At 49.8% G+C, this 22,131-nt stretch overlaps 1 protein-coding gene across 1 annotated transcript in view; it reads right to left on the bottom strand.

Annotated features, from left to right (window-relative positions):
- Positions 1–22,131, bottom strand: part of COL6A3 (collagen type VI alpha 3 chain) — a 136,177-nt gene that overhangs the window by 39,001 nt on the left and 75,045 nt on the right. Inside the window, exons 7-15 of the mRNA XM_049772836.1 lie at positions 20,675–20,797; positions 18,899–19,474; positions 12,992–13,594; positions 10,414–10,998; positions 8,077–8,673; positions 5,651–6,223; positions 3,161–3,748; positions 2,615–2,633; positions 1,749–2,362 (exon numbers count right to left, since the gene is read on the bottom strand). Coding sequence (XP_049628793.1) covers positions 1,749–2,362; positions 2,615–2,633; positions 3,161–3,748; positions 5,651–6,223; positions 8,077–8,673; positions 10,414–10,998; positions 12,992–13,594; positions 18,899–19,474; positions 20,675–20,797 — 4,278 coding nt within the window. The remainder of the gene's footprint in view (positions 1–1,748; positions 2,363–2,614; positions 2,634–3,160; positions 3,749–5,650; positions 6,224–8,076; positions 8,674–10,413; positions 10,999–12,991; positions 13,595–18,898; positions 19,475–20,674; positions 20,798–22,131) is intronic.

Genomic DNA, 22,131 nt, shown 5'->3' with positions numbered 1-22,131 from the left:
TCCAAACTATAACAAACAAATGGAACAACATGGCTGCCAAGGAGACAGACTGGTGATGGGCGGGAACCTGTGGATATTGGTGCAAGGAAGTGGTGGTGGAATTGATTCTGGCACATTATGAATTGAAACTCAGCTATGATTGACTATAAAAATCACAGTGATTAAAGATTGAAGTATTTTGTGAGGGTATTGGGGGGCTACACCTGAAAGTACATTCAGGAATCATTCTTAACGATGCTAGGAGGACAATATAGGATGCCAGGGATCAATCACATGCAAGGAAAATGCTCTCTCCTTTTTATTATCTCTCGGCCCCAGATTTATACATAATTATGTAAAAATTATCTTTCCATTAAAATAAATAAGAACTGCAAGAATTTTCAGAAACCCATTAAATACTTCAGAGATAAGAGGTGGCATGTGTGCTCCTGACTTTCACCTTGGAAATATGTAGAGGGTCTCAACCATAACAGCCATGCAAATAAAATGCAAAAGTAAGCAAATGGTCTCACAGATGACCAAGATGCTTTTCTTGAGCAGAAGTTGCACTCTGAGCAGACAGACACCCTCCATCAGACAATGCTCTTTAGAGCCAACACATACAAACTTTTCACAGGACTCAATCACAAGAAACAAACCAGCCTATAATGAAAGAGAGACTCTTATGACCCCTGGCCAGCCAATAAGTGTGCTATTATCCCTTTAAGGGTGAAGGGTTAAGAAGTCAATTTCCAGACTCTTGCCTCTTGTGACTGCTGCTTATTGTGCAGTTGGAAGGATATGTAAAGTACTAGAGACTAGTAGAGGCTAGGAAACTCTGCTGCAGTTGCTCCATTCTGGTTTGCTCCTGCTGGTGGTTGCTGCTGAATTTCTGGAGAATCTATTTACCAGACTCAGGGCTCCTACTGTCTTTTGCCATCTCCAGGCCAACGAAGCAGGGGTGTAAGAGTGGCAAAGTCACCTGTTCCAGAGGATGGATCAAAGGGCAGTGGTGGGGGGAAGATTTCAACACGTAGAGTATTAAGAAGCACTGTCCTAAAGCCAGTATCTGCAACCCTAAGAAGGGTTGATAGGGAAATAGCAATGGGTAGGGGAGCAGGTGGGAGAAGGAAATTCTGAATGCTGATGGAGAAAGTAGAAGTCAGCGCCATCTCTATGGAAAATAGAAGGAGGTGAAGGAAGAAGCTGAAAGTGAGAATCCTATAGGATCTGGTCAGTTTGCTCCTAGGGTATATCCAAAGGCCATGAAAATCCTCTTTATCACTCATTCAGCAGGTTCTTTTGAACCCCTGAGCCCACAGCCACACCAATCACTGTAGTAACTCATGAATAAACCCAACTGCCCCAGGATTCAAGGCCCTAAAAAGAACTGTCTTGACTCTGTGGAACCCTAGTTAGAAATGATGACATTGGTGTTTGTTGGGACAAAACTTAGTGGCCTGCTGAAAAGTCAGGAATTAAGAGGCAATTCACGGAGCTGTCACTCATCTAAGTAGATAATGAATCAACTCAGCAAATGGAACACATCAGAGAAGCCTGGACTTGCTAAAACAGGCCGGCTCCAGGGGCCAGCAGGTTTGGAAGAAGAAGCAGAGTGCTCAGGTGTCCATCAAGGACTGGGTGTTCGGACACAGCTGGAAATGGGTAGCGGTTCCCCTGAAATCCTAGTGAAGCATGAGATGCGACTTCAAAGCAACATGCCCACCTGCACTGGGTCCCTTCCGAACCAGTTGGCATGCAGGTCTTACCTGGGGGTGGGTAGCGTGTGGCAGCCAGTAGTTGCTGGATTTGCTCAGTGGTCAGCGTGGTGATGGGGCTGAGCAGCTTCTGCTCCAGGCTCGGCAGCTCCCTGAACGAGCCCACTGAGAACACGTACTCAGGGCTCAGGGAGATCTTGACCAACTCCTCTCGGTCAGCATTCCTGGCAATGGTGAAAGGGGCCACACCCGACTGCTTGAGCACGAATGCTGGCTCATCCACTTCATCACTGGACCTCTCAGAGGAGATGAGCACCAAGAACTGGGGGACGCCCTCTTCAATGCGACTCCCCAGGGGCCTCCTGAAGATGTTCTTGGACACATACTCCAGGGCACCCCCAAGGTTGACCAGTCGCCCACCTTTGGGGCGCAGCCCCTTCAGGGCACTAAGAACATCGTCCTTGCTCGAATGGGTGTTGAGCAGAAACTCCACCCTAGGGTCCTCGCTGAACTGGATCACTGACACGCGTGTTGTGTCCATGCCCACGTCCAGGGAGCCCACCAGCCTCTCCAGGAGGGTGCGGATGTGCGAGAACTCAGGACTTGCAGTTTGGGAGCCATCAATGAGGAAGACTACGTCCCGCTTGTTGTCTATGCCTGCAGACAAAAGTCAGCATTGGGGTCACCTGCCTGGATCCCCACTCTTAGAATCAAGGAATATGAGGTGCCTAACAGTGATGTCCTGAGATAAGTCCTGGCCCCTGAGAGTATCATGGGGAGAGGGGCAAGCAGGGCCAGACTGAGATAGGAGGGGAAGCAGAAGCCATGGTGTTGGGAGGTGGGGTCTCAGCCAGCTGTCACCAAAATCTGAGTTGACACCACAGAATCTGCCCAGAGGGTATGCTGGGTGGCATTTGGGCATGGGCTCTGGGATGGCTGCATTAGAGCAGGTCGAAGGTTAGAGAGAAAAGGGGAGAGCATTGTGGGACCTGGAGCACCAGGGGCCTCTGGCACCAAGGAGGGTCTGAAACAGAAGATGAGCACTGTGTTTGCATCACACACACTTACAAATACTCAAACATACACTGACACACATTCACACACATACTCAAATATATACTCACATTATATACATGCACACTAACACATATACATTCTCACATCACTCACTCACACTCACATGAACACACATACACACATTCATACAGATACACTCACACATATAAACATACATATACTCCTGAGTGTAATGGGTCTCTTAGCCAGATGCCCCTTAGGAATCCACATGGCAGCTTGTATGAAACTTTACAATGACAAGCTGAGCTCCTCATGGACACTGGGCACTGAACACAGGACTGAGTGGGACAGAGCAGCTACAACAGAGGCAGCCATTCTACACCACTGATCCCCAGGTTACCCCTAAGCCCCCAGGACCCAGAGTCCCGCCTTACGTTGGACTAGACGTTCCCTTCTTATCCGCTCCACTTCTTCCCGGTTCAGCTGCACCAACTGCTTAGAGACCACCTGCTGGACAGTGCCCAGCTCCCGGAAGTCGGTGATGGTCATGCCGAAGTCAGGGATGAAGGAAATGGTCTGCATCTCGCTGATGTCCGCGTTGCCAATGCCTATGCCAATGGGCACAGCCCCTCCTCTCTTCAGGACCACTGAGGGGCCCTGCACATCATCCCCTGAACGGTCAGCAGTAAGGACCATCAGGAGCTGGGGGACACCATCCAAGATGCGACTGCCCGCAGACTCCACCAGCACATTCCTCAGGACAAAGTTCAGAGCAGCTCCAGTGTTGGGCATGGGTCCCCCCAGCAGCCTCAGGTTGCGGACGGCATTGAGCACGCCCTGTTGGTCTATGTGGGAGTTGAGGTAGAACTCAGGCCGGGTTCGGTCACTATACTGCACCAGTGCTACTCGCACACGATCCGGACCCACATCTAGGCTCTCCACCACGCTCTGCACAAAGTCCTTGAGCAAAGGGAAGCCAGTCCGCACACTCTCAGAGCCATCCAGGAGAAATACCACGTCCTTCGCTCCTGAAGCTAGGAGTAAAAATGGCCTCAGTAAGCCCATGGAGAGATGCTGACCCCCCCCAGTCCCAAGCCCAGAACCTGACAAAGGGGTTTGGGGATGGGCTCATGATCCTGGTGAACCCTCCAATATAACTGACCAGGGACCTGCCTGGTTCAGAGACACAGGAGAGCAGGTGGGGCACTTGCCTTGTTAATATCTGATCTGGGTTCAACCCCAGATCACCAGGAATGGTCTCAGAGCACACAGTCAGGAATAAGCCCTTAGCCCTTAGCACTGTTTCATGTGAACCCAGAAAAGAGAATCTGAGAGACCAGAAGTCAAGAGGAAGAATAGATCAATGGTGTGATTTTAGGCTTTAGACCTAAAATTATTTTTAGACCCAGAATCAACATGGAGCCCCTGGTGGTACCTAGAGGACCATAAAGGATGCTGGGAACCAAACCTAGGTTGGGTGCATGCAAGGCAACCATATCCACAGTCCCACAAAATTGTTTTGAAGAAGAAGATTAGAGTCAAGAACAAATAAAGGATGAAAGTGAATTGAAGGGGAAAGTTATCCTCCTGAGTCTTTGACCAGAGAAAATATACAAGTCAGGTCTGGCTGCTGGGCTGGACTTTTTTTTTTTTTTTTTTTTTAGGAGAAAGAACTTTGGGCTAGAATCGGGTGTAAAGGTATAGGAATAAAAATAGGAAGCCAAGATACCCATCCACAGAGCTAGAATATCCCAGCCCTGAGCAAGCGATTCAACCTCAAGAAGAAATGTTGTGTATGGTGAGAGATAGAAGCACTAACTGAAGCACAAAGCAAGCATGTGAGCTCCCAGGGTGGTTTCGAGGGAGTCCCATCGGCTCCGTGGGGGAAACATGGAACCCAGATGTCTGGGACCCATCCAAAGCCACAGGGAAATGGGCCCAGTAGCCTGGAGAGAAAAATGGAGACTATTTGACTCACGAGGATTTAATGGAAAATCAGTGACTTTTCTCAGCACAAAATGGAAGGACTGAGCCACATGCTTCTAGGAGGGGACATGAGTGGTAGTAATAGTTCTGCAGCCTTTGTCAGAGGAACAGGCTGACAGCCCTGGTATCAGGATAAGGGCAGGGTGTGAATGGACTGGTAGAGGAGCCTCCACTGAGGGTAAGATATGGGGGAAAGAAAGTGGACATTCATAGCTCAGGGCTATGCTTTGCTACTATCTATGCAAAAAGGATTAGAGGGTCAAGGAATATAGAGGTCACACGCAGCATTACATGGCCAACCAGGCCACTGGTTCATGTGGTACTGTAGATCAATCCCGGGTTAGGTACATGCAAGGCAAGCACCTTACCCCCATACAACCTCCTCAGTACTAGAAAGGATTATTTGTCTGTTGTGGTCATATGTCAGTGCTCAGGGCTGACTCCTGGCTCTGTGCTCAGGGGTCACTCCTGGCAAGGCTCAGGGATTAACCCATGTTTTGCCTCATGCAAGGCAACTAACTATCCTCTCTGCTGCATTCAGAAACCACTTTGGTTATCTGAAATTTTGGGAGAAGGGTTGGTTGGGTCACACATGGCAATGCTCGGGTGTCATTCCTGACTCTGCACTCTGGAATCACTCATGGCAGTGTTTAGAGGACAGAAATTGAACCCAGGTCAAGGTTAAGTGCAAGGCAAACACCCTCCCACTGTACTAACACTCCTGCCATTTATCTGAATATTTACAATCTGAAATATTCTAATCTCCTGGGAGAGTCACCAGCTGCTTCTGCTTTTCCCAGAGCTCAGGGGGAAGAAAATGTCAGCAAGAGGCTGACGAAGCACCATTTCCCCATTCTTCACAATCCTGAAAGATGTAGTCAGGAATAGCATTTGCTCCCTTTCACTGGAGACGATGCCACAGAAGCACCAGGACCGCCTCATCCACATACCTGGAGCAGACACCCCACTCTGCACGGTTTTCAGGAGATTCACAATGTGAGGCTGGAGGTCCCCGATCTTGGGGAGTGACTCTGTGGCCAGGATGAAAGCGGGGTTGGGCACAATGAGCTCTAACTCGGCCTGCTCAGCACTCTTGGCCTGGAAGATGAAGGGTATCACACCACTCTGGCGCAAGTCTTGGGCTGGACCCATCACATTGTCTGAGGACCTGCCAGCTACCAGCAGCACCAGGAATTGCAGCACCCCATCTTCCACACGGCTTCCAGCCTCCTTCACAAACAACTGTTGTAGCGCAAACTCCAGCGCGTAACCCAGGTTGAGTGCTTTGCCTGTCTTGATTTTCATCTTCTTCACCAGCCCAAGAATTTCGGGCTTGTTCTGGTGCTCACTGAAGCGCGACTCCACTCGCACGTTGTCACTGAACTGGGCCACGGCCACCCGAGTCCCATCTGGCCGCACGTCCAGCTCCTCAATGACTTTGTACAGGAAGTCGCGCACAGCTGGGAACTGGCCCACGAGGTTGGCCGAACCATCGAACAGGAACAGGATGTCCCTCTTGGTCTCTGTGAGGGGCAGGGCAGGGCCCAGTAAGGGGGCAGAATGGAATAGGCACCTCTGGCCTCCCTGGCCAGGCAGGAAAGCCAGAGCCTCCCAGAACTCATGTTGCCACCCCGCAGGGAAAACCCATACTGTGGCACATCCTGGGTGGCCCGTGAGACAGGACTGTCCATGGCTAGGAGAGCTGGAGCTAGACTGTGCTCAGTGGGGGGGCAGTACCCCCTCATAGTTATGAAAATTGGATCCATCTTGGCACACTAGCAAAATGTAAACTAGGGAACCAGAGGAGTGGTTCAATGGTGGAGCACTGCTTGGTATGGGAGGGCCTGAATCTGATCTCCTGAGCAGTGCTGGGAGTAATCCCTGAGTAAGGAGCCAAGAACTACTTCTAGTACTTCTGAGTGTGGCCCCCAAACAAAACGAAGCAGCCAGAAGAAGGCCCAGAGAGTATGTTTTAGTTCCAGTGCATTGCTCTAGGATACGTGCTTTTAGATGTTTCACATGGCAGTACACACCTCACAAGCCTGCAGTCCCTGGCCTCCTCCAAACACTGTTGTGGCAGACTCAACCGAAGGTGCCGACTCTCAACTTTCCCTCCCTGAAAACCTGTGTTTCCTTCCTCCCTTCTTCCCCCTTTTCTTTCTTCCTTCCTTTCTCCTTCCCTTCCTCCATCTTTCCTTCTTTCCCTCCCTTCTTTTCATCTTTCTTTCCTTTCTTCTTTCTTCCCTCTCCTTTCCTTTCCTCCTTGCTTCCTTCATTTATCCCTCATTTCTTCCTTCCTCCCTCTCTCTTTCTTCCTTTCTTTTTTCTACCTTTTCTTTTTCTTTAATTTTTTTTCCTTTCTCCTTTCTTTCTTCCTCTTTCTCCTCTGTCTATATTTTTCTCTTCCTTCTTCCTTTCTTTCATTTTGTCTTTTTCTTTATCTTTCTTTTTCTCCTCTTTCTCTCCTTTTTCTCTCCTTTCACATTTTTCTAAACAGAACATTTTTAACTTAAAAAATAAGAACCACATCTCTAGCAACTAGAGCTGACATGGCCCTTGACCTGAGAGACCCCAACAGACTTTGCTCAAACCTTTTTCCCATGTGTGAGGCTGTGGGTTGTGCCCCCAATAGTGCCTTGTTTTGTTGTATTACTTATCAACTCTGTCCACCTCTGTGACTCCACCCCAAGAAAGACAGGGGATCCTAGGCTGAGGGATCTCAAGGCCAACTAAGCTGCCTACTCTGGGCCATCACAGGGCAGGGAGATGACTGCAGCTCTCTGGCTTACAGAAACCTGCTGGACTGGGACAAAAACACTTCTATAGACTCAGCAGGGCTCACACACAAATTTCCCAGAACATAGGACCAGGAGAGATAGTACAACAACCAGGACTCCTGTCTGGGCTGTGCCTCACCCGGGTTCAATCCCTGGCTCCAATTGGTTCCCAAGCATCACCAGGTGGATCACCAGGAGACTGCCCTGGGATCCCCATCACCATAGGGCCTAGCATCTCCATGAACTGGGGCTTTTGTGCTAAACCTAAAGTTCCACCAGGGCCTCCAAGCTCCTGATCTCCTTGGGAACACTGCCAAAATCCAGAAAGACACTACTCACTGATCTGACAACCCAATTCCCCTTGGTGTGTTAGGGAGTGGACTCATCTCCATCAGCCCTAGTTACAGATGCTCTATGGGCATGACTGGACTGGGATGCATGACACCCCTCTTTGTAGCAGGAAGTCAGAGTTGTAGTCCAGATTCTTGACTTCCATTCCAAATTTGGGCTCTTGGGAGCTTCTGGAGCCCCCTGAGAGAAAGGGTTGGGGAGCTCTATGCATTCAGGCTGCTGGCAGGTATGTTGGGAGGGGCTGTTACCTGGCTGGGAGTGCATCACCTCCACACCCCCACTAACGTAGGTGGTGAGGGGCTGGATCAGCTGCTGTGGCAGGGCTGGCAGAGAGCTGAACTCGTCCATGAGATACACCAGGCTGGGGTTAAACGCGATCTGCTCCAGCTCTGCCTTGTTGGCCCTGCCAGCCCCCACACAAAAGGTCAGAACCCCGGCACGTGCCAGGCTGTTGGCAGCTGGCAGGAAGGCGTCGTGAGCCGGGCCGGCTGTGAGCAGGAGCAAGAGCTGCGGCACGTGGTCAGCGATCCTGCTGCCGCCCTCAGGCGTGAAATGGTGGGCATGTACGTAGCTGAGGGCAGCGCCTGTGTTGCGGCCCGTGCCCCCCCGGAACTGCAGCTGCCTCAGGCCAGCCAGCAGGTGAGACTTGGAGTGGTAAGTGTCTAGGGAGAACTCGGTGGCTGGCATGTCGCTAAACTGCACTAAACCCACGCGGATGCTGTCGTGTCCAATGTCTAGGTTGCGGACCACACTGGCCACAAAGTCCCGAACGTACGGGAAGTTGGTCTCGCCAACGTCCAGGGAGCCGTCCAGGAGGAAAACAATATCCCTCTTGTTTGCGTGAGCTGCAGTGGAGCATAGAAATCAGAGTGAGACGCTGCCATGTGTGCCCGCCCTGCAGTACACACATGTCCACGCATGGCACAGGGCAGGAGCCGCTTCCCTGCATCCTGTGGGGCGACTGTGGGGCAGGAGCAGTGATGAAGCTGACAGCTGCGGTGAGAGGGGAGAGTGACATGGATGAAGCACAAAGGGGCTGCATCCTGAGTTAATCCCAGATCCCCAGGAATGTTCTGCCGGGGTCTGTGTGACTTGAGGATTACACACACACCCCTCAACATGAACCAGAGAAGTGTTCATGCACTCCCAAGGGCGTGGATGAGTCCACAAAGCTAAGGGCAGGAGATGCCCAATAACATGAGTCCATGTGGAGGGCCCCTGATTGCTCCATCCACTTTCTCTAATGGAGTTTCCCTTTTCAGGGGTCCTGGCATAGGCAGGGTGTCCTGGGACAAAGCAGTGAGATAGGAGGCCTGTGAACAGAGAAGGCACCAGCTTCATGCAATTGAGGGGTATGCAAGATCTCCTATGAGAGCATCTGTCTCACAGGAAAACCACAGATAGCCCCCCAAAAACGGCCTTTCCCAGTTCTGCTTGCTTTCAGGGAGGGGCAGCCCAGACCCTCATTTGACCAGGCTCTGTCAAGCTGAATCTGTTATGAAAAGGCAGGCTGGGGGTCAGAAAGATAGCCACAGCAGTAGGGCAGTTGCATTGCATGCAGTCGACCCATGACAGTGATTCAAATCCAAGCCAGCCAGTAGCAATTTCTGAGCACAGAGTCAGAAGTATGACTGCTGCTTAGTATGACCCAAAAACAAAAGAAGAAAAGAAAGAAAAGGCAAGCTGGGAGGTTTAAGGTTTAAGGAGAGGGAGGGATGGAGGAGAGAAGCTTCTAGAAGACCAAAGAGCCTAAAGAGGACGCATGCAGCAGGCCATGTACCCACTAGTCCCACACTCAAGATGCTGAGGCTGGAAGCTGGTCCGTGATAATCATCTCCATCCTGGACGGGGTCTGGGTCATGCTCACCTGGCCCTTGGCCCTCCCTCCATATTTTACAAACACTTGGCCTCAAGCCACACACACACCTTCCCACAGGATGAGAAGGAGCCACAGGATTAACTGGCAGAAATCAAGGGTTCTAGTGGTCAGCAGAGTGACCCACATGTGGAAGTTCCCAAAACAGGGGCCCCCAGTGCAGCAGGCTCCCTTGCAGCCTTTGACACACAAAGTCAAGGCACAGTCAGGCAGCACAAGGGGATCACACAGATGAGCCAGGGGTCACACAGCTGTCCAAAAAGCATCCAAAGACTCAGTGTCCAAGGCAAGTATGGGAGCATATATCGTAGACAGGTGATCTCTCCTCAGAGAATAACCCTCCCCACATTTCCATAGCCCCAAACCCCATCTTCCATGGCCCTACATCTCTTACAATCTGTGTCCCTAAGTCTCCTACCTTCCATGGTCCCAGACCCCCTATATTCTGTGGCCCTGGACCCTGTATCTTTCATGGCCCAGAACCCGTACCTTTCATGGCCTAGACCCCATATCTTCTGTGACCCCAGACCCTACACTTTCTGTGTTCCCGGACTCCACACTTTCTATGGCCCCAGACTCCATACCTTCTGTAGCCCCAGACCCCATATCTTCCATGATCCAGACCCTATACCTTCTGTGACCCCAGACCTTCCATGGCCTGCGACCCTGTGGCTCCTGTGTGCCATTTATGGACTGAGCTACCCCTTACCTTCCATGGTCCCAGAGAGGGTCCTGAGAGGGGCCACCAGGCTAGGCAGAAGTTGTTGCAGGGGTGCTGTACGGAACTCAGCCGGGACAAATACCAGGGACTCATCAAATGCCACCTCCCGCAGCTCGGCCTCATCGACCGCCTTGTTCCCCACAGCAAAGGCCATGACGCCGCTCCTCTTCAGCTCCTGTGCTGGCTGGCTGACTTCATCCAGTGACCTCCCACCTGTGATCAGCACTAGCAGCTTGGGGACCCCCTCAGAGGCACGGTGGCCAGTGGTGCTTGTGAATAGGCTATTGCGGACGAAGTCAAGGGCAGAGCCAGTGTAGCGAACCGAGCCATCAAGGGCCTTCATCCTGCGCACGGCGGCCAGCACCTCTCTCCGGTTGGAATGGGTATTGAAGTAGAACTCGGGCCTGACAGTGTCTGCATACTGTGCCACAGCCACCTGGACAAGGTCCTGGCCAATCTCCAGCTTCTGGATGATTTTGTAGAGGAAGTCACGAATGGCGTTGAAGTTGGCCTGGCCCAACGAGGCAGAGCCGTCCACAAGGAACACTATGTCTCTCTTGTTCACCTCGATAACTGTGAATGGCAACATGGCAAGTTAGGGGCACAACCTTGCCAATCCCCCACTCCTAAACTCCACAAAGCAGCTGTGCAGAACAGGACCAGGGGCTCTGATGAGATGCAAGGCAGTGAGGAGCTCAAAGAGGGAATCTTGGCATAGCAGACTTTTCCCGTAGAGTAGCAGCTGGGGCTCAGCACCCCACCTCTCAATTCCTTCTAATCTTTGCCCAAGAATCCATCTAGCCTTTGGGCAGAAGTAACAGAATAGCGGGGAGGTCACTTGAATTGCATGCAGCTGACTAGAATTCAATCCTCAGCATTCCATATGCCCATTCCCTCCACACACACACCAAGCCTCAAGCACCACCAGGAGTGATTCTTGAGCACAGAGTCAGGAGTTACCACTGTGCACACCTAGATGTGGTCCAGAAACAGAAGAACAAAACAAAGAATCCATCTCACCCATATCCCCAGACTAGAAGTTTTATGGCCACCAATGTAGAATGTGAATTTCAAACCCCACACCTTCTGTGGCCACAGACCCCATACTTTCTACAGCCTCAGATCCCATACCTTCTGTGGCCACAGGCCCCATGTTTTTGTGGCCCTCCATACTTTCTGAGGACCCTACCTGAGATAAGAGTGTCAGTTTTCCAGCTTGGGTTCACATTTTCCAGCCAACCCTTGGTTCTGGTCTTAAAAGTTTTTAAGGACCTGCCATGGACAAAGGCTCAAAGACCACCCATACCTTGTCTCTTCCATTCAAACTAAGCAACTACCATCACAAAAGTTATGAAGAGAATGTTCACATCTATTCCTCAGCTGCTTTCTAAGGGGCTAGGCTGTCCTAACTCGCCTATTAAATTGTGCTCAACCAATCCAGGGCACAGCTTCCTGGTAAGGGCAATGCCATGGACACCTGTTATCTACACTGGCAACACCCTGAGCCAGAGTCAAGAGCACGCCTGAGACTGGTCTGATCTGAAAGTATTGCCACGTGTAGGCAGAGTGCCCATTACTACAGAGTAATCTGAAACAAGGGGTTCTCTCATGCCAAGTCCTAGGTGGTGTCCACTCACAGTTATCACTGTTCAGCCTTAGACTCCAGTGATGAGGCTGGCAGAGCCTTTCCCAAAGATGTTGCTATACATGTGAGTGGGCACCACTCACCAGCACATTCTACCCCCAAAACAGAGATAGATATGAAGCTGGCATATAGATACATGGGTGCTTCTCGTGTTCTCACAAAAACTAGGTGCTCGCATAATCCCCTCACAAGCCACAAGGAGTCATGATGGACACGTGTGTTGCCTTTAGCAAACATGACAAGACCGAAGTTGTGAGGTTGGGTGGGGAAAAAAAAAGACCAAAGTTGACCCATTGGCCTCATCACCCCTCTGCACCAGGCCCTCTCACCCCTTTGCTGGGCTGCTTGTCTCTTATGGAGAGCCCAGAGCTTCTACAGGACAGGGATGTCTACTGTTCCATTGCACCCCAGGTTTCTCTGCCTGCTGCCTGACCAGCTGTCTGTAACTGGGATTCCCTAGGAGTCTGTCTCCCCACTTGCTGGTGAGCAGTGTAGGCAGCAAGGTCACCCCAAAGGCAAGCATAGAGCCCTGCAGGAAAGAAGGGTCTTGGGCAAAGGGCATTTCCCTGTAACTGAGGGCTCTCCTGAGTTCCTGCAATGCTTTTCTCAAGAACCAGGGAGCACTCCTGAGACTCAGGTCCAGGGAACTGGCTGGTTAGAAAATGACACTGGGACATTATAGAATCTCAAGACCCCGGTTCACTGGGTAAGACTGAGCTTACTTTTCTGGCCCCTGTACCTACCTACCCGTGTTCACCATCTCTCTCATACTCACAACCCTCTCAGAGGCTCAAAGTCAAGAGTACTTACAACATCTCCAGGGATCAGTCATTCCAGTGCCTCCTTACTGCCACCAAAACCCATATATAAGAGCACTCCCCACCCACTCCACAGCCCCAGAGCATACAAGAGCATACGTACCTTCTGAGACAATGGTTGGTGGCTGCAAGACAATGCGTCTTTGGGCCACGTCAACAATGTAGGGCAGTAACTGCTCTTGGAGGTCCCCCAAATTATGGAATTCCGGGACCATGAACACCAGGCTGTCGCTGGTGGCTACTTGCTGGAGCTCAGCCCTGGAGGCGGCCCGGGTGCCCAGACCAAACACAAACACGCTAGCCTGCTTCAATGACACCACCCCATCACTGATCTCATCACTCGATGGCTGGGCACTTAGGAGCACCAGTATCTGGGGAACCCCTTCCTCTGCACGGCTACCCCCTGCCCGAGTAAAATGATTCTCCATCACAAAATCCAGGGCAAGGCCCAGGTTAGCAAACTCCCCACCTGCAAACCCCATGGCCTTCACTGCCTGCAGGATTTGCGCCCCTGAGGAATAGGTATCCAGCGCAAACACAGTCCTGGGCTCATCACTATACTGGACCACCCCCACATGGATCTGCTGAGGGCCCACTGAAAGTCTCTCAAGGAGATTTATAAGGAAGTCACGCGTGATTGCGAAATTGACACTTCCGGTGCTGTTGGATCCGTCAATAAGGAAAATAAGGTCAGCAGAATCTTGTGCTTTAAAGGAAAGAAATGCAAAAAAAAAAAAAAAATGAAAGTGTTAGAATCTGTGATACATGCATGCTTCTGTGTTTTAACCTGTTTCTTTGGAAAACAGTAAGAAACATGAAATACGGACACAAAAAAAACACATGGTGATGAAGCATGTGACATTATCTTTAAAGTTATCTTTGCATTCTGAACGAATAAGAGGCAACCTCTGAGAATTAAAATACCTATTTTTCTTTTGTGAAGAAAACAGTTCAACTTCAGAAAAGAATTCACTTTTCTGAGGTAGAAAGTGGGAAGCCACATTCTGTATATTTCTGCCAAATTTGGAAGGACCCGTGGCTCTGTGAATGTTCATTACATATTCATGACCACTATTACCAATGCAAACATCAGGGGCCTTAGCAAAGGCCCAGGGAGTTGCCATTTCTGCGCATCTCTTATAAACCACAAGTGAGGATTGGATATTCCTGATCCAAAGCCACAGCTACCAAACAGAATCTGGGATTTGCGGTTTGGTGATTCATCATCCTAGTATCTTAAGTGCTTGGTTCCTCTGAGCAACTGGGATTTCTTTCTTTATTTATTTTCGAAACCAAAAAGGCAGAGCTAGGCATCTAGAAGAAGATCTGAAAAGAATTCAAGCAGCATTGGCAGCTTTGATTCCAGACTACATAGGATGAACATGGGTTTGTTTTTTATTTGTTCCTGTGCCCATGAGCCACGTGCCAGGACCCTGTGATTGACGTTGCCTCTATTCAGTCACGGAATGCAGAGAGCAACAGAAGCAGAATGACAAGACCAATCATGACATCATTATCCAACCTTATTTCCATGCCTCCCTACACCAACTGACTAGTGAGTTGAAGGCAGCTCAGGGACCTCTTATTCAAATTCATTTCAGGTTCCACAGAAGGGGACAAGAAGCCTTGACTATGGCCCCTCATCTCTCCATAGCTAGAAATTAAGATCACACTGGTTTATACAACAGAAAAGGCAAGATTGTTCTTGCACATGTCTTTTTAACAACTTAGATGTATATTTGGAACAAGAAGAATTGTGTGTGAGAGAGAGAGCATAATAGGGAGGTTTGTGTGTGGGTGTGAGCATATGTGATATTTATCTTCCTGGAATTTTAGGAGGAGAGTTGGAGTATAATTATAACCTTATTGATAAGATTATTCATTCTGATCTTTTCAAGAATAGTGACTATTTTATATTTAAAATTATTATGTCCTGGGTCAGCAAATTGCTTTGGTTTTTATGGGAGATCCCAAAGAATGCAAATCTCATAAAGCTAATCCATCACCTTCTAGCAAAATTCTGTTCCTCCCCAAGCTCTTTCATGGTCCAGGCCAAGCCTGAGAATGTCAGCTTCATTTCTGTTCCTTCTCTTAACACACAAGATATCTGACCTCCCAACCTTTGGTGAAGGGATTCCTTGCATACCTAAATATAGTGATTTAGAAAAATGTTGTAAAGCCAAATGGGGAATTCTTTGCTATAGTGCTCAAGATCTTGTGGTTTCAGTCATCACATAAATGGACTAAAACTGGAGACTACAGTCCGAGTGGGGATCTTTAGGGGGTCAGGAATGTGACCTACTTTGATCCATGACCTAAAACCTTATGCCCCAAGCCCTCAAGTTTCTCACAGCCCCAGGAATGAACAAGGAACCCCTATGGGATGAAAATGACATGTTACTTCCTCAGCATAGGGACAGTGTATGACAAAGGATTCCTCAATCATTGGGTACACATTCTCCATGATTCTCCGGCCTTATTTGGAGATTACAATTGACACCGGTTCAATAAGATAAGGGACCCTTTCCCCCAGGAGGTCCTTGGCTATTTCTCCTGCAGATGTTCATGGAAAAGTGTTGGATAATCCATCATGCTTGAGAAACCATGTGTCACCTTACACACACAGTGACGGGACAACAGGCATGCTGATTAGCTAGAGAGCCATAGCCTAGCCTGGACACGAGAGCCTGGATTCCAGGGAGCTGCCCAGGAAACCACCAGATTCATTGGGGAAGAAAAGCAGGAAGTCTCTCTCTAGGCTTCTGTGGCTCGGGTGCCACAAACAGTAGCAGCATCTAGAGGCACCTGTCATGTTCCTCCCCACCACATTCCCATCAGCTCCTTCATGCTGTTGCCAGCACTTTCCCCGAGCATCCTGGGTATGCTGTGGCTTTTTTTCTTTAAGAGATGGGAAGACTGGATTTTCCCTTATTTTCAAGGTCACACAAATGTGCAAGGGCACCCCGGTTTTTGAAAGAGGAGATCCAGCTCAGGCTGAAATCCTCATCATACCTGGATCCCCTGCAGCTCTGGTGTAGGTAAAGGCTCTGTCTTAAAGGTGCCTTACAGAGGAACAGCAAGGGAACCATTGGCATTTAGACACAACCAGCAGTGTTGGCAGTTACTCTGGGCTCCCACGTGCAAAGCATGAGCTGAGCCATCAAGCATCATTCCAGTCCCCCAATAAGGAAAATTTAAACACAATGATGTTAGATGCAGTTTGGTTCTGAACCTCTAGAGCCAATTTCTTTTCACGTTCACACGGAAGGGGGCTTCCCTGAGGAGAAGATTGTCCTGCTCAGTCAGAAGCCCTGATAAAGTACTTGCTTCCCAAGAATTCTGGGCAGAGATCCTCTCTACCTTTGGGTTTTTCTGGGGAACAGGCAGTGAGCCGAGGAACTGGAGCAGCTGCAAAGCAAAGTCACTAGAAAAGAGAGTAAGGATTAGCATGCTCCCTGCACTGCTGCCAGCCAGACATGAACACAGAGATGCTTTCATGGCATAAAAACAAAGGTTTCAGCATCTGTATAAAACATACTCTTGGCATAATCAGCATTGGTTTATAGGAGAATGATGTTATGCATTGCTCAAGGGCTGTGTGCAAAAGTCAATGCATCTGCTCTCTACTTTGGCCAAAATCTGGATCAAGATACCGTGACACAAACTGGAGCTACCCTATGTCCTCAGCTTGATGGATCCTTGACTAAGGATAAGGGAGTATAAAGCCTGCTGGTTGGCTCATACACACACCCTCTTACCATACCCTTGGAAGTTGAAAACTTGGGCTTAGGATGCCCTCATGGACCCCACTGGTTTTTTTTTTCTCTGAAATATGGCAAGATTGGTACTGGTGTCACACACAGGGATGAATCAGGCTGTTGGGAGGGACAGTCACTTTCTGATGTCAATGACTAATAATCCAATGCCATTTGCCTATCCATTCAACCTCCTCATAGGAGTGAACCCAACAGCAGGATGTGCTGTGATGATAACAACCGTGCAAGCCTCTGGGTGATCATTCTTCTGAAATCTTAGGGCCAGTCACCTCCACAGTCCTCTCTTTGCTTGACTTCAGAATTGTCCAGGATCTCTGACTCTTTTCATCTGGCCTTGAGTCCTCACATCCCAGCCCTGGCTCTCAGGATGTCTGAGCTGTGTTCTCTCCCCTCTTTCTGAGTTCTCCCTTCCACTTGCTGCTTGGCTGCCAACTGAATGCATTGCTGGCCACTACTCTTCAACCATGATCCCTCACTTCCTTTCTTCTCTAGGAACTTTTTAGGGTTGACTGCTCTCCATAGCTCAGGTTAGGAGCCAGAGATGGTGCTCCCAAGAATCAACCACTCTGTTGTGCACCTCTCCCTCACCTCCTCCCCTGTCTTGTTGGGTTCCCAGATGCTGAGTCGCTGCCATTTAGCATTTCCAACACGAGTTCTTCTCTTTCTTTTTTATTTGTTTTCTTTCAGGGCCCCACCCAGCTGTGCTCAAGGGTTACTCCTGGCTCTGCACTCACAGTCCCTCAGGATACTGAGGTATCTGGGGTACTGGAGATCAAGCCTGGGTTGGCCTTTTGCAAGGCAAGTGTCCCACATACTGTACTGTTGCTCTGGCTCCAGCTCTTCTCTCAATCTCTCTGGTAGTTCCAAATCCCACTATCTTCTCCCTGGAGAGTCTGAACCATCTTCTGAGAATTGTGTGTCACATGTATGCTCTGTCTGGGCAACTGAACCCAATGCCTGCAAGTGAGCCTTCACTGTCTCCCCTAAACTTTCCAAGTTCACAGACATCATGACCTTGATTCTTCTGCCTATTTCTCATGGAGTCACTGCTATTAAGTCAATGTGAGCTCTCAGCTTCCCCTCTATCCACCACAAAGAAGCCGAGGGCTCATGGCTCCCTTTCTCCATCTCAGAAGGCCCAAGTCTACTTCCAGGACCCTTATTTCCCCTAGGATCCTTGGCTCTGCCCACATTTCTGCATGTCCCCTCAAAATCTTCTCTGGCCCATTTCCTGCCCTCACTGAGGAGTGGGCTTGTGGGCATTGCCATGATCAGGTGTTATTCACTTCTTGTCATTTTTATAGATACTCAGCCTAGGAAAGAGCTCATGGGTTGAAAAATTCTGAGCCCTCTGTACAGATTCCATCTGTCCTTACAGGGTGGTAACGAGGAGTCCCATCATTACTGTTTCTTTCTAAATATCAGGCCCAGAGCCACAGTGTGTAAGCCACCAACTCTGGCTATTAGCCCAAATGCCTAGAGTTTGCTTCCAGACAGGTTTAGGCTGCATCTCCAATAATGTTGGAGGATTCAAAGTTCATCCCTCTTCCTGGATCTCTTGGGGCAGGGTACAATGGTCCAATGGTTCAGGCAGTGGCTGCCCACAAAACCTCTCTTCCTCCTAGCGGAGAGGTCTGCTTTTGATCATATGTCTGCCTGTTATAGGGGTACACGGTTAACACTGTCTCCATATCATCTTTCCTTCTAGCAGACTTTGCCAGGCAGCCACTCACCATGCTGACCTTCCTTTTCCCTTCTTCACATTTTGGGTTTCTGGGCCACACTCATCAGAGCTCAGGGCTTAAACACTTGACTTTGCATTCAGGGATCTCTCGTGGCAGGGCGTGGGGGACCAGATGAGGGTACTGGGAACTTGAACCCAGGTTGGCCATGTGCAAAGCAAGCACCCTACCTGCTGTATCATCTCTCCAACCCTTAGATCTTTATCTTTGAGGAAGTAAAAGGGTACCTAAGGTGGAAAGAAAGGTTGTGACTTCAGAATGGGAACTTTCAGAGCTCAATTTATTTCAATAAGGCCCCTTGGCTGGATATGCCTGGTCTCTCTCAGAAGACAGCAGAGAAGAACCAAACCTTTGTTTTTAAGCCTGTGACAACCATCTCTTCCCTCACCCACCGCCATCCTGAGCCGGGGGTTGCTGCTGAATGCTTGCAGTAGCCAAGCTCAGCTCCACAGCACAGGCAGGCAGGCGGCAGCATGGCGAGGCTGGCATTACCTGTGAGGTCTTTAGGGGTCTCTCCTGTTGCCACAGAGGATTGCACCCAGGACACTAAGGAACCCACTAAGTTGGGAAGGGAAGTAAAATTCTCTAGGTTGGAAACATGCATTCGGAGCGGCTCCTGGGCTCTTGCCGCAAACACATTAGCAGCAGCTGCCGCCGATGTAAGTCCCGCGGTGGGCAGGGCCAGGCTGGGTCCTGCCGATGGTCCGTGGCTCAGTACCATGATCAGCTGTGGGACTCCATCACCGACCCGGCTCCCAGCCTCCCGCGACAGGTGGGTCCGCATTACATACTCTAAGCCTTTTCCACTCCGGTCACTGGCCCCAGTGTAAGTCAAGTTGGAAATATGAGAGAGCACTTCTTGTGGGGTGTGGTAGGTATTTAACAGGAACTCAGTTTTGGGGTCGCCGTTGAACTGGACCAGAGCAAAATGAAAATCCTGCTCTCCTCCCGCTAGAGCCCGTACAACATCATAAAGAAACTGGCGGACAAGTTGGAAATGTTCCTTCCCCATGTTCCAAGAGGAATCCACTAGAAATATTATATCGGCAGCCGCACTGTTTCTCACCGCTTTAAAAGAAGACATTGGTTTTAGGTTCAAGTCCTGCTCCAGCAAAACCTTCCTCACCTAAGCTGCCTGACTCACTTACCTGGAGGGGTGCAGGAACAGGGGTCTCTGGGGCCAGGTATTGCCAGGCCTGTCACACACACACACACACACACAACACACACATACATGCCCAGTTTTGATGGCCACATCTTGGAGCTAACATAGTTCTCATAAGGAAAAACAACCATTACCAGGGGTGTCTTTTACCCAAACACCATCCTCTGTGGCACTTTGAACCCCTGAATTCACTGCTCAGTTCCAAAGTCCATTCAAGTTCATCCAGTTTAAACTCACCCTTCAATTTGGAGTTCTGAAGGAGCCATAGAAGCCACAGCTTTCAGCCACTAACTGCCCCCAACCCACCGCTGTGCTCAGAACCACTAGCCAAAGAAGAGCGCTGGGCTCTGTGTGAGAGGCAGGAGAGTCGTACTTTAGCTCCAGCCTAGCTGAAGGAAAAGGTCTCAGCCAGCTTCTGCTGTGTTTTCAGAACCGAAAGTCACTCCCAAGATACGGGCACGATTCAAAGATGAACCCACTTTTCTTCAAAAGTCAGAGAGGGATTCAAGGTGCCAGGCTGGTGGCAGCTGGGGGTGACCAGTGACTGGAGGCCACTCTCTGTGTGAACTGTCCACACAAATAACCCAAGATCCCCCACAACCCTCCCTCCAAAAAGAGGGCCCCACCTCCTCACCATCTTAGAACTACAGGTTTGAGGAATCCTGTCTAGATGTTCTCTCTAGGGCCCAAAGGATGGCCAGACCCTACTCTGATCTCTTGGGGTACAAAGCAGTTTCAATGCCCAAAACCCTGCAGTTGAAGTCTTTTTAAAGAGTTGAGGGGACTTAATCTGTGAAGAGCAGGTGGTTGCTGTGACTTTCTTACTTGGACACTTGATTTTCCTGTGCCCTGGGCTGCAAGCAGGGTGCACTCAGCTCAGACCCTAAGTTTTACTGCTTGTGCTTTTTCTCTCCTTTGTAGGTGCTCAGAAAACTCCTAGGAGGGTAAAATATTTGCAATGCAAACATTCTTGGTTTGGGGAAAACCAAGCCTCCCAGACACCCCAGGATAAAGAAGCACACAGGTTTGTCAGGTATGTCCCATTCATGGGCAGGACAGGACTCAGAAGACATATGAAGATGCCCTGGGATGTTCCCTCTTACCTGCACCCTGAGGCTGGGGCTGGGGCTGTGTGAAGGGCAAGCCTGAGACCAGGAGGCAGAGGAGGGCAGTGTGCAGGTGCCACTGACTCCTCATGGTGGCTGTAGCTTGGCACGGATGTGAACCTGAAAGGGAGGCAGAGAGAATATCAGCTTCAAATTCCAGAACCCAGACTGAGGCCCCACATTGACAGAGCCAAATCCTCCTGACTCCTCCAGAAGAAACCCTCTGAGGACTGGATAGACAGTACAGCAGGAAAGGCACTGGCTTTGCATGTGGCCAATCCAGTTTTGATCCACAGCAATTGGGTCCCAACCCTAAAAAAAAAAAAAAAAAAAACCACCAGGAGTGAGACAAGTGCAGAGCCAGAAGTAAGCCCTCAGCTCTACCTGGTGTGGCCAAAAAACAAAAGAGAGAAAAAAAACTTCAGAATCTTGCAATGCTGGTACCAGTCATGGCATATGGTACAGTCATGTGTACCATTGGAGTATGGCAGCACAGCCATTTCAGGTAAGAGACAGAAAGGATGGGGGTGTGGACACTCTTGAACTCTTTCCCAAGAGGCAGCTTCCACTCAGAATGGGCTTCCCCAGATACAGTGGGTGTTGCGTTGGTGCATGAAAATATTAACCCACCTTTGGCTAAAGGTGGAGTCAGAATTACAAAAGGGTCTTTATATTTCAGAAAAGGGGGAAATGTTGGTGCACCTATCTGAGACCCTGGATCTAGGTGTAGCTATCTGAGACCCACCCATTTCTGGGAGGGGTCTTGGGAACCAGATAGTAGGTGTTACCTTACCTGCAAGACCCCGCCCATTCCTGGGAGGGGTCTTGGAAAAGTTAGATAAGCCTTGGACCGAAGGAATTCGGGCCTTTTTCTGCGCTGCTGGGCGCTCTGGCTTTTGGGTCTCTGCGTTCTGGTCTTTGACCAGCATGGAGCCCAAAGGGAAGATGGCTGAAAGAAGTTTAGATGCAGGGCCAAGAATAACTAGTGCTTGAAAGGTTATGAGTAGGCCACACACATGTGGTGAATAGGGCATGAATAAAGTTAATGCTTCCTGATGCCTGTCTCTGGATGAGTCTGATTTCCGCCGTTCACCTGGGCCTGGGACCCTCCGGCTGGATGGGGGTTGCAAAGCCACGTGGCCTGGGATGGCAGAGAGAGAAATCCATCGCCATCCACTTCCATCCAGCCCCATCCTTAATTATTTAATGCAACAACTGGCGCTCCGAACTCTGACCTGAAACCTGGACCCGTATAGACATGGTCCCCGTGGCTTGGATCTCTTAACAATGCTCTGTCTTTTCCCTCCCACAAACTCCTGCTGGGTACCAGCTCCAGTCTGAGAATGAGCCCTGCTGAGAGGCAGCTGCCTAGGAGACATGGTCCCATCCTGTATGATTGCACACATAGGTCACTGAAACATAGAACAGAACAGAGGTTCCAGACAGATGCCCTT

Source organism: Suncus etruscus, chromosome 5 (genome assembly GCF_024139225.1).
Source record: "Suncus etruscus isolate mSunEtr1 chromosome 5, mSunEtr1.pri.cur, whole genome shotgun sequence".
Taxonomy (NCBI): Eukaryota; Metazoa; Chordata; class Mammalia; order Eulipotyphla; family Soricidae; genus Suncus; species Suncus etruscus.
Note: the sequence above shows the minus strand (reverse complement) of the source record. Positions and strands in the feature narration are given on the sequence as shown.